Source organism: Cibotium barometz, chromosome 43 (genome assembly GCF_041138505.1).
Source record: "Cibotium barometz isolate CiBa-2024 chromosome 43, ASM4113850v1, whole genome shotgun sequence".
Lineage (NCBI taxonomy): Eukaryota > Viridiplantae > Streptophyta > Polypodiopsida > Cyatheales > Cibotiaceae > Cibotium > Cibotium barometz.
In genome coordinates this window covers 33,825,605-33,837,920 of record NC_141088.1, presented here as the reverse complement: position 1 = coordinate 33,837,920, position 12,316 = coordinate 33,825,605, and the positions used below count along the sequence as shown (strand labels likewise).

The window sequence follows — 12,316 nt, the reverse complement described above, 5'->3', positions numbered from 1 at the left end:
ATGTCTGGCCGTGTAGCAACCATAGCATACATAAGAGATCCACAAGCAGAAGCACAAGGGATCCCACGCATAGTACTGGCTGCATCATCATCTTTTGGGCAATCATCCTTGGATAGTTTAACATAGGGCTGCAATGGAGCACCCAAAGGCTTAGAATCAGCCATGTTAAATCTATCAAGGACTTTCTGGATATACTTCTCCTGCGAGAGGAAAAGCAACTTCTGTGCTCTGTCCCGTCTAATCCGAAGACCCAAAATATGTTCAGCTGAACCCAAGTCCTTCATAGCAAAAGCTGACTTCAGCTGGTCCTTAAGAGCTTCCAAAATGCTCTTATTCTTCCCGGCAAGAAGCATGTCATCAACATACAGCACAAGTATCACTGGGCTGCCATCTGCATCAGTTTTAGTATACAAGCAATGATCTGCATGGCTACGATTAAACTTCTGGTTAAGCATGAAAGCATCAAACTTTTTGTACCACTGCCTCGGGGCTTGTTTCAGCCCATAGAGACTACGCTTCAGCTTACAAACCAGATGTTCTTTGCCAGGAATGACAAAGCCTTCAGGCTGCTTCATATACAGCTCTTCATCTAAATCACCATGTAAGAAAGCTGTCTTTACATCCATCTGATACAGTTCTAAATCCAAAACAGCAGTGAGAGCAAACAAAACATGAAGGGTGGTCATTTTGACCACAGGAGAGAAGACCTCCTGAAAATCAATCCCTTCCTTTTGAGCATAGCCCTTAGCAACAAGGCGGGCTTTATACTTAGGCTGGCCGTCAACTGTCTTGACTTTGTACACCCACTTGTTAGGAATAGCCTTCCTTCCTTTGGGCAACTCAACCAAGTCCCAAGTGTCATTTGCATGTAGAGACTTAATCTCCTCTTGCATAGCATGCTCCCACTTGTTTCGGAGTTCACAAGACTTAGCCGCTTTGAAAGTAAGAGGCTCACCCTCATCTGTAAGCAAAACATGTTGCAAAGAGGGATCAAAACGCTGAGGTTCCCTCCGAAAGCGAGTAGACCTCCGTACCCAATGATCATTGGCTGGTTGGGGGTCAATATCGGGAGGAATCATAATTTCAGCATCAAAAGGCTGCGGGTTTTCACGAACAGCCTGATTTTCAGCATATAGGGGTTGCTGCCCTACACCTCCAGGAGCATGAAGCGGCTGTCCAACCTCTTCTGGCTCAAATATCACGGACTCATTATGTTCAGCCCTTTGTGAAGCATCCTGGGGCTCATTTTCAGCATCAATGGGTGGTTGCCCTTGCTGAAATTTGACCTTTTTCTGATCACCATGAGAGGCACAAACATTACGGAGCAGCTTTGCCTCATAAAATACAACATCCCGGCTGCGAACCACTTTGTTGGTTGATGGCAACCACACACGGTAGCCCATCTCACCTTCATCACCGTAGCCAACGAAGGTGCCCTTCTCGGACTTAGCATCAAGCTTGTTCCGGTCTTCCTTGCGGATATGCACATATGCATCACAACCAAAGATGCGTAAGTGGTCATATGAGGACGGTTTGCCAGACCAAACCTCCTCAGGGATTCCACCTTTCAAAGCTGTGTGTGGAGATCGATTGCAAACATGAACTGCAGTTTTCAAGGCTTCTCCCCAAAAATCCTGAGAGAGATTAGTTGTGGACAGCATGCATCGAATTCTTTCACACAGTGTACGATTATACCTTTCAGCCACACCATTTGAAGAGGGGCTATAAGGGGGTGTAAGTTCCCTCTTAATGCCATTATAATCACAAAATTTTTGAAATTTAGTACTAACAAACTCACCCCCATTGTCAGTGCGTAAGCATTTAATCTTCACTCCTGTTTGAGTATGAACAAATGCATAAAACTTTTGAAATGCAGCAAAAGCATCATCCTTAGATTTCAACAAAGTGATCCATACTTTTCGTGAGTGATCATCCACAAAAGACACAAAGTACTTTGAACCACCTTTAGATTTAATGGGCATGCTGCATATGTCAGAGTGGACCAAGTCCAACTTTTCAGCCTTGCGAGAGGCACGAGAGGAGTAAGAACTCCTATTCTGTTTCCCATACAAGCAATCATTACAAAAATCAAGCTTGCTTCCTTTTGCATCAAACTTGTTCAAGGAGGACAAAATGGAGAGACCCTTATGGCTCATGTGGCCAAGTCTCTTATGCCAAAGCTCCATGTGGGAGCGTACCTCTGCAAAAGCAATAAACTTACCAGACAAAGCCTGACCATGAAGGCTATATAATGTTCCTTTCTTGCATCCTTTTGAAATCAGCCTTGTGCCTTTGGTCAATTTCCATGTGCCATTTCCAAATATGGCCGTGTATCCCAAGGCATCAAGCTGGCCCACAGACAGGAGATTGGTTTTCAAACCAGGCACATACCTCACATTTGGCAGCACAAACTCACTACCATCCTGCAAGGTTAAATTCACGGTGCCCATACCTTCAATATTGCAAGCATGATCATTCCCCAAGAACACCTTTCCTCGGGAGCCTGCAGTGAAAGTTGCAAAACACTCCTTGATAGGAGTTACATGAAAAGAGGCACCCGTGTCAATAATCCAAGTCTGTGAAAGCACATCAGATTCATACATCAAGGCATGAATAACATCTGGTTCTGTGACATGCAAGTTATGAACATCAAGAGCATTAGCAGAAAAAACACATAGCACATCATCTGAGTCAGACAGTTCCTCTATGACAACACCAAAGGCCACATTGGCCTTGCTCTTGTCCTTTTCAAACTCTTCTGCTTTGCTGGAATTACTCTCTTTTTCCTTCTTTTTGTCATTTGAATGACTGGATTTCTTCTTCCGGTCTTGCTCCATCTTGTAAAACTTGCAATCTGGCTTCTTGTGGCCTTTACGACCACACTGGTAGCATGTAACATCAGACTGCTGGCCCTTGCTCTTGCTTCTACCCTTTGAATTGGTAGTAGTATTTCCCCGCTTGGTCGTCCTCCCTCGTGAGACATTTGCAGAACCGCTAGTCTCTGAGGTCTTCCTCCGGATATCTTCATTGAGAATAGCACCCCTGACTCCATCAAAAGTTAGGTTGGGATTTGTCCCAAGTGACACCACAAGTGTCTCCCAAGAGTCAGGCAAAGTAGTGAGCAAAAAGATAGCTTTTAACTTATCATCAAAAACAGGCAATCCAGAATCCTGCATCTGATTAAGCACCCCTGTGAAAGCAGTAATATGCTCTACTGCATTCTTAGAATCATCAAGTTGCATATTCATGAGTTTCCTGATGAGATGTACTTGGTTCACTGGCGTGATCTCATAGGTGCCTCTCAGCTTCTCCCAGACGGCATAGGCTGTTGTCAGCCCTTTGAGGTCTACAAGAACCTCATCAGCAACAGCCATCTGGAGATAGGCAACGGCCTTTCTGTTCAGGATTCCCCATTCATCATCTGTCATAGCAGCGGGTTTGAACTGCTCAAGTGCAGTATCACATTCCTGCAGATAGAGGATATTCTGAATCCTCACCTTCCAAAGATCAAACCCAGTGCCTGCAAACTTCTTAATCTCTAGTAGACCCTTAAGATCACTTGTAGACGCCATGACTTATCAAACTGACACTTCAGAAAGTAAGCAATAGCAAGATGTTATGTACCAGATATGGGTTGACTGTAGGATGCTCGTAGATTGATGAAACAACTTCAGGTGAAGGAGACGGCGGAAGAGTATCACCGGATGTCGATGTAAACCCGAGGGGCAGTATGTTGCTGTCTTTTGGGGGTTGCTCGTAGATCCTGTCTGCTGGAGGCAACGTCGGCTGCTGCTAGTGGCCGTGGGGCTGCTGGCTGCAGCCCGGACTGCTTGCTGGTGGCCTTGGGGCTGCTGGCTGCAGCGTTGGCTGCTGGTGGTGGTCGTGGGGCTGCTGGCAGCAGCGTTGGCTGCTGCTGATGGCAGCCGTACAGCAAGGAGAGAACAAGGCAGCAAACGCTGCTGTTTGCAGCAGCGCAGCAGCAGAAACGCAGCAAAGGGGCAGCAAGGGAGAGGAAAACGCAGCAGAAGGGCAGCAGGGGTGGAGCAGAAAACGCAGGAGAAGGGAAGAGCAAGAAAAAACCACAAAAGAGGCTCCTCCGTTAAAAAGAAAAGAGCAGCACTCTAAAAAAAAAAAACGCACCAGATTGATGATAGAAGGGAGGTGTTTGACGCGAAAAACGCAGACGATCCCGTAGTCAATTGGTGGAAGACACCTCTAACTCCATAGCTTCTGCATACAGCTTCCCTCCATAGCTCTGATACCAGTTGTTGGAGGAGAATGACTCAAACACAAGAGCTTTAGCCAAGGAAGTGCAGAGGAGATAGAGAAGAGTGAGAGTGAGAGAGAGAGAGAGAACTCACACAATGCTCAAGAATATCTTGATTGTCTTGATGAGGCTCAAGGGAGACCTCGTATTTATAGTGATACAAGGGTATGGGCGGGCGCCCAACTTATGGGGCGCCCGGCGGACCAAATACAAAGAATGCCGTTACAAGGCCCAAATGGGGGCCAAATGTACAAGTAAATATATGGCCGCGAAGCTCTCGAAAAGAGCTACGCGATGATCAAGGTCCGGAGGCGAAACTGGGACTTTATACCCAACAGTGGTGAACCAGGTACTTCTAGCCACTATGTGGTACATCACTTTGTGCTGGGCCTTTTCTCGGGCATGCATTGGCCAGGTACATGGGAGGCCAGCTAGGGCCAAGGTGGCATGGCGAGTGATCATTTAGTCAGTAGCAGGAGGGGGCTTGGCCTCATCGATCCTGCTATTCAGAGCTAGGGCCAAGGTGGCATGGCGAGTGATCATTCAGTCAGTAGCAGGAGGGGGCTTGGCCTCATCGATCCTGCTATTCAGAGCTGTGCCTTGCTGGGCAAGTTGATTGTCAGAGGACTCCTTCTTGGTGGTGAGACGTTGAAGGATTTCTTATCAGCTCGGATCTCAGTCCGCACTCCGAGCCTTGGGGGCCCGTGGCCGCAGAGTACCCGATGGATCTTCACAAAGATGCGAGCTCGTGGTTTTAGCCTAGCTTTTGAGGACAGATTTGCAGCCAGTTTACTTCGGGCTTGGGATCATCTCAGGCCAGCCCCTCAGATAGATAGTACCAATTGCCTCAGAGGAGCGGCTTCAAGAGCCTTTGGTCTGGAACCCCCTGGTCTGTTTTTTCAGTGGCCACATGTTAGGAGTCCGATCGCATGTATCTTGTGGAGCCTTGAGCATGGGACTAGCTAGGTCTCTTGGAGATTGGATTGCACACAGGCACCTATCTCTGGAGGAGCAAGAGTGAGGCCTGACAGGGATCCGGGGTTGAAATAGGCTCAGCATCAACATTGACTCAGCTATCCCTCAGGAGTGGCTAATGCCTATTCTAGACTCGACTCCCCCCCAGTATGGCTAGGAGTGTTTACCAGACACGATATCCTCGTGGCAATCCACGGAGCAGATAAGGACAGTGGTCTGCTCACTTTTTCTATTGGTTCCCCAGGCAGACTAGAGAGATCAGAGCTTCCCTTGGAGAATTTCAGAGGCTACACCTTGCAGAGGGTGAGGGTGATTGGTATTCGGGCATGGGAATGGCACATAGATCTAGCACTAGCCAAGGTGGCTAGGGAGAGACTATGGTGGCTATGGATTTGGGAGTGCTGAGCTCTCACGTGGCTGCAGTGGGACCCGAGAGAGTGGACTTGGCATGATCTTGCGGATCATGAGGAGACTCTGGATGCCCCCTCCTTTGCATATGCAGCGCGGCTAGGCCGCAGGATCTAGATGCTTGAGATAGGTGGCACACCGGCAACAGTAGCACATTGGCAGTCATAGGGCCTATCACAGCGCTTCCTTTCAGATGTCTGGAATAGGCTTTGGGATAGTTGTCGGCCTTGAAAGATCACACTCTTTCTTTGGTTGATAGCACACATGAGTTTGGCGGTTGGTACTTGGTTGGCAGTTGGAGGTCAGTCAGCGGCTTGTTTGCGGTGCGGCCACCATCAGGAGTCTGAGTGACATTGCCTTTGGGATTGCCCGAAGGCTCGGCAAATCTGGTAGCAGATTCTCCGCATCTTCGCTATGGACATGGCATCGACCTGGATCATCACTTGGGCCGTTGTTGCTTGGGCCACTGAGGTTGGAGCGATCAGGGCATATGAGGAGGATTGGGGAGGACTAGCCCTTCAGGTCTCTTGCCATCGTGTTGCAGCAGTACCAGTCACAGCTCCTCTTACAGGTGACTGGCGGCTAGGCTTATGTCAGAGATGGAAGATTTGCAGTAGCATTGTAGCCTGGCACATTTGGCGTGCATCGAGGGTACCCACACTCTTTGCTGGCTGAGACCATCAGGAGCATATGGCTTGATATCATTCACACCCTCTGCGGTCACTGAGGGAAGTTACAACAGGGAGGTTTTGATCGCATGCGGAAGCAGCGAGAAGCCTTCTTGAGACTTTGGAGGCTTGGCCCTTTCCTCACAAATAGATGCGGTGACCCCATTTGGCATTACAGACCACCTGTGACCCCCCTCCTCCTGTATGAGATAACCTTCTCCTCGCAGAGCGGACAGTCGGAGGAGAAGCATCTCTTCCCCTTATGTTCACTTGTTTCCCGCCCTTATATGAGGCGAGTTTGTATTCAGGGCTTCGTGGTTGTACTAGCCCTTTGTGGCTATTTTTCTTTAACTAATTGAAGGATCTTTTTCTCGGAAAAAAGGGTGGTTGTAGTAAAGAACCAATAGTGCGTAAGTGTTCTTGAAGTGAGTGATGCTCCTTCATTTAGTATTTTTGTTTCAAGAACACTTTTGAATTATTACACTTATTTCCGAATAGATTTTCCAACTTGTTCCATACCTCCCTTGCAGTTTTGTCGAAGTCGATGTGATGTATTAAATTATTTGCAAGACCCAGGCTAATATGGGCAAGTGCTTCGTCATTGTGGTCCACCCATGCCTTGACTTATGGAGAAGTGGCAACTCACTCGGGCTTCTCATCTCCAAAGAATTTCCTGAAGGTGATGGCTGATCTAGGCCGATCCATGATGACTGAACTTTTGCTTTAGCTGTAAATGCAAGTCCGTGGCATAAGTGTTGCGTACAAGGTGGTGACAGAGGCTCAAGGCACAGTCAATGTCGGGAGGAATAGACGGGTAGGCGGTGAAACAGTAACAGATGGAAGGCAAGAGGCATGCTGGGGGAAAAAAAATCGCCAAGAGCAGTCGAGAGCGAAATCGCCGCCTGGGGGCCGAAATAGGGGCTTGGCCCAGTAGGGGTGCTGTAAGGCTAGCACTGCCTGGGAGACGACCCCCGATGCCGACCCCCCCCGACCCCCCCCCCCCCCCCCGGGCGGTCTGCCCAGCTGACTGAGCGGCGGTGCTCAGCTCAGCCCCACCAGCACCCTATCATGGGGTCGTCCACTTGGGTGGCAGAAAATGGCGGAGACAATGGTGCTCGGGACAAAGCAGTGGGACCAGTGGGGCGAACACTAGGTGAACACCACAGTGGCGGCACAGGGTGCGAAGTAGAGGAGGGGACCAGTGCTCTGATACCAATTATTGGTCTTAGCCTTAGGGTTACAGGCCTAAGCTACAAGGTATGGAGAATAGAACTCCCATGTATGTGCTGCTGTAGAGAGAGAAAACAAAGAGTTAGAGAGAAACTAAATGCTCTTGAGAAAGATGATTACAAGACTCAATGTGGATTGATTAGAGACGTGTTTTGAAGTACACCAAGTACATGCTTTTATAGGTTGCAAACCTTATCTTTTGACTCACAAATCACACTCGAGACACATGGCACACACTTATCTTATCCACATAAAAGGGTGTTCACACACATGTAGGCACACTCGTTGTTCACACCTAAAAAGATGTTCACACCTATACAAACACATAGATGGTTACACACATACTAACAGGTACACGTGGTGGACATATAGGACACAACAGACTCCGAAATACCCAACAGTCTTGCATTCGACGTGTTTTCTCCACAGCGTTGGTTCCTCATTGGCATCTTTCCTTTTGGAGGACTTCATGGCAGCCACTCCGTCCACCCCATTTGAGGTGCCAACATCGGTTGTCACTTACCTGAAGCAGACCTCCAGCTACTCGCCTCAGCGGTGGCCTTCCACGAGGCTACCACCCTTATATGCAAGTTCATTGGAGCAGACCTGCCCATGGACATATCCAAGGCCTCTTGGAAGCCGCGCTCGTCAGTTAGCAAGGGAATATCCTGGACATCCTTTTCGTCAGCAACAACTACATCCGGATCAAAATTCGACTCACCCTCCTTGGCCACGAAAGCCTTGGCATTGAGCCCACTAGCAGTGCGGGGCTTCGAGGTGTTCCTTGCCCAAAAGGGACACGGCTTCTCCCTAGACTCGGACCCCTTGCTGGTGTCCCGGGCTTTCCTAGTATCAGTCTGTTTCTTCCCGGGCCTTCCCAAGGAGTATCACACTCTCCTTCCGATATTGTTGTATGAAGTGTATGCTGTAACCCATGGTTTGAATCATGGCAATATATATAATTCGGTGCCAGCCCTCAGGGTAAGCTGTCCAGTAGTCAAATCCTCATCGATAGTCCCTTTATTGCTTCCTCCTGGCATCATGATATCCTTGCTGGCCCAGGGTGTACTCCTGGCTGCACGATATATATGTATGTGGTTTAATCTCCTGCAGTTACATTGCTTGTAATGACCATAGGGTGCTGATTCTGTGAATTGATGTGACCTTAGGATACTTAGTGTTTGATGTCTTTGGCTTGTTTCGTCTCTTTGCAGGGAATAAAATGATCGTAGAGGAGACTAAACGAAGTATCCATGATGCACTTTGTGTTGCACGGAATTTGATTCGTAATAATGCAATTGTGTACGGAGGGGGGTCTGCAGAGATATCATGTTCTCTTGTGATAGATGCAGCTGCTGACAAGATTCCAGGGGTAGAACAGGTGTGATTCTCTCAGCCCAAGGACTCAATTTTGCAGATTTACTGGTGGTTGATAATTGTGCTTATCTTACATTTAAGATTTTCATATTTAGTGAACTCAAATGCACAGTTTTACTTGCAGTGTCTACACATTATTACCTTCCCATTAGACTGGTGGGGAGCTGGGTGTCCACCCTTTAAAGTGGGGGTACCTTGGCTGTACCTTGTACATAATTGGGGGCCGCGGCCGGGTTTTTGATCATTGAGCTTATCTGATGTTTAAGATTTTGCCATAACTAGTGAACTCAACTGTGGTTGATAATTGAGCTCATCTGATGTTTAATATTTCCATATCTAGTGAACTCAACTGTGGACAGTTGAGTTCACACATTATCACCTGCGGACCCTTTAAAGAGGGATACCTTGGCTACCCCTTGTACTTGGGTGGGGGCTTGGACTCCCCCAACGAGCACCCAAGATTTCATGGGCAGGGGAGTTCATGTATAATTGGTGGTCAAGAATCAAGATCCCCCCCACCTTTTCCTTTCATGGCAAGAAGGCTAATATGTGAAGCCCGTTTTTATGTGATCAGACACATTTGTAACATACTACTAACAAGTGATCAGAAAGTTTGACCCTGGATTCGTCATTTTGCAGTATGCGATGCGAGCTTTTGCAGAGGCCTTGGATGCGGTCCCAATGGCACTAGCCGAAAACAGTGGCCTGCAACCAATTGACACCTTAACTGCTGTGAAGTCACAGCAAGTTAAGGTGAGGACCTAAATTCCGTGCTCCTATTTTTCCCTCTAGCTGAGAATGATGGCACACTTTTAATTGCATGGTACTTTTCTTTGTGCTGGTATCATGTACAGGAGAGAAACCCTCACTTGGGCATTGACTGTAACAATATGGGAACCAATGACATGAAGGAACAGAATGTGTTTGAGACTCTGATTGGGAAACAGCAGCAGATATTACTGGCCACTCAGGTTGTGAAGATGATCTTGAAAATTGATGATGTGATCACACCTTCCAGCTTTTAAAACTTCGGGTGCTCTCATGCTCTAGCAACAGGCAACTGCATGGGAGTCTTGATAGATAATTTACAGTAACTTGTATTGGTTGGAGGGTAAGCCTTCCAAGGACTCCTAAGATAAGAGGGGATTTTGTAGTGCTTTAGTGACTCGTATAATCTATGAGATCAAATACTTGAGTTTTTTGTAGTGCTTTAGTGACTCGTATAATCTATGAGATCAAATACTTGAGTTTTTCCATGGGGATTTCTGTAGTGCTTTTGTAAAAGATGCAGACATTGTGCAATGTGATAGGGTTGCTTTACTGACTTGTATAATCTATGAGACCAAACACATGAAAACACATTCATGTACGCTCTCACAGAGGCATTTATCATTTATTATCCTGCTCACAAAATTGCCTAGAGTGCACGTATATAATCACATATTCATACAAGCTGCAATACGATATTTATTACACATATAAATTGTCTTGAGCTGAAGACATGCACCCCTTTTTTCTCATAAAAAACTCAATACACCAGCACTACAACACATTAGCAACCACTTTTATCCTCGTTAACTCACCGCTTTCGTAAGAATTAAAGTTCATGGCAAGGGTTTAAATGCCCACTCCTTTGCAAAGAAACTACCATGAATCACGTGGATCTTACTAGGGCACTCCAAGGGAGCTTATTGTCCACAGGGTTCAGGGGCTTCAAATTAACTGCAGTAGCAGAGTGAGGGCAGTTAGCTCCATTGATACATGTTCTCATCAAGGATTGCATCACAATATTCTGTGTTTAACAACGAACCACCATGGCCACCAGAAGTTTGCTTGGTGTAAGGTGCTATTGTGTTGGCAATAATTAGATGGAAATATGATATGCCCAAACTGAAGTAAACGACCTTACGTCTCAGAAGAGACAAGTCTCTCCAATGCAGTGGGCTACCAGTGTTGGAAAAGACCTGTAAATATTTGGAAAAGGCTAGTAAATAGTCACATCACCCTTGTGTATCCAACAGTCTAGGCTCTGCAGATGATCGTTCAACCGTGTTACATCCTCCTCCTAAGAGACATCCTACTTAGGCCATTATTCTCACTGCTGTCCAGAGCAAAGGATAATGGGTGAGATAGCGCAGTGACTTGAAATTGTCCATCATGTTTTCAGCTTAAATCCCCTCTACTTATCCATATCATGAGTTTATTGTAGATTTAATTTGCATTTTAATCAGACTTCAAATTGCATCGAGGAAAATGCCTTCTCTATCTTTTGATTTAGAAGCTAAGCTAGACCTTCAATACCATTTTGCTTCACTACCTTTTATGTGAAACAATAAACAATGTACAAAAATGATGTTGATATTGAGCAGGTTTCTTAAAGATAGATGTTAATGCAATGACTACCATAATGCTTCTAAGGTGGTAAAAGTATTATACCATAATGCTTCTAATGATATTATATCAATTGAAAGTAGGTGGTAATTTGAGGTATTCTATAGTTATTCCTATCACACCCCACACATTCATGCTTACAAATTAAAGTGTTTCCTTTTTTTTTTCTTTGCTTTAAAGCTTTCGGCGGAGACATTAATGTAATAGCTATACCTTATAGAGACAAGGTGATAAGACATGTTCATGCTATTACAAGATTAATATGCTATAACATTGAATTTCACCAATTATTGTAAAACATTAAATTTATGATTTGAAATGAGGATATATACCATTAAATTAATGATTTGCAACGAGGATGTACTTGATATTGCAACATACAATGTTGACGTTGTTATGTATGTTAAATGGAGAACATTGAATTCATGATTTAATGTGATTGGGGTGGTATATTATAGTGCATGATGATGGAAGTGGTACACAAAAGATTACGATGCAAAGCTTCATGAGCCTCCATATGCTAAAAGATGCTACTCAAGATTCCATATACCTAAAAGATGCACCAGGATAAGGGGAGAAGCAATTATCCTCACACCTATGCATAATTGACACAACAACCATAGTTGCATCAACATTGGGAGCCTTTGGATGTGCCAGTTGAGAAGTATTTACCCTAGGATCCACTGGCTTCAACTCAAAAACAATTCCCCCCGGATCCACTAGCTTCAGCTTAGCAGGTTTAAAAAGCAAAAACATCACGATGGGGGTAGGAGGAGGTACAAGAGTCCTGAGTTTCATATCCCCACTTTTTGGCTTTGAGAGACTACACTCTTGTCAAATTTTTGTGTTTTTTTTAAAGGGAATCCACTCTTGTCAAATTACATGCCATTCAATGATCAATGACCACAAGAAGTTGAATATGTCAAGATTCTAGAACAAGCCCACTCTGGTGTGGCTAGAGAGGAGAGATTTTGCCCCAGATACCACCACAAAGAACTAG

The 12,316-nt window shown here is 45.9% G+C and overlaps 1 protein-coding gene across 1 annotated transcript in view; it reads left to right on the top strand.

Moving 5' to 3' along the window:
* Positions 1–10,244, top strand: part of LOC147613855 (T-complex protein 1 subunit epsilon) — a 28,281-nt gene extending 18,037 nt beyond the window's left edge. Inside the window, exons 7-9 of the mRNA XM_086781830.1 lie at positions 8,763–8,929; positions 9,565–9,678; positions 9,780–10,244. Coding sequence (XP_086637956.1) covers positions 8,763–8,929; positions 9,565–9,678; positions 9,780–9,950 — 452 coding nt within the window. The 3' untranslated portion in view covers positions 9,951–10,244. The remainder of the gene's footprint in view (positions 1–8,762; positions 8,930–9,564; positions 9,679–9,779) is intronic.
* Positions 10,245–12,316: the final 2,072 nt, after the last annotated feature.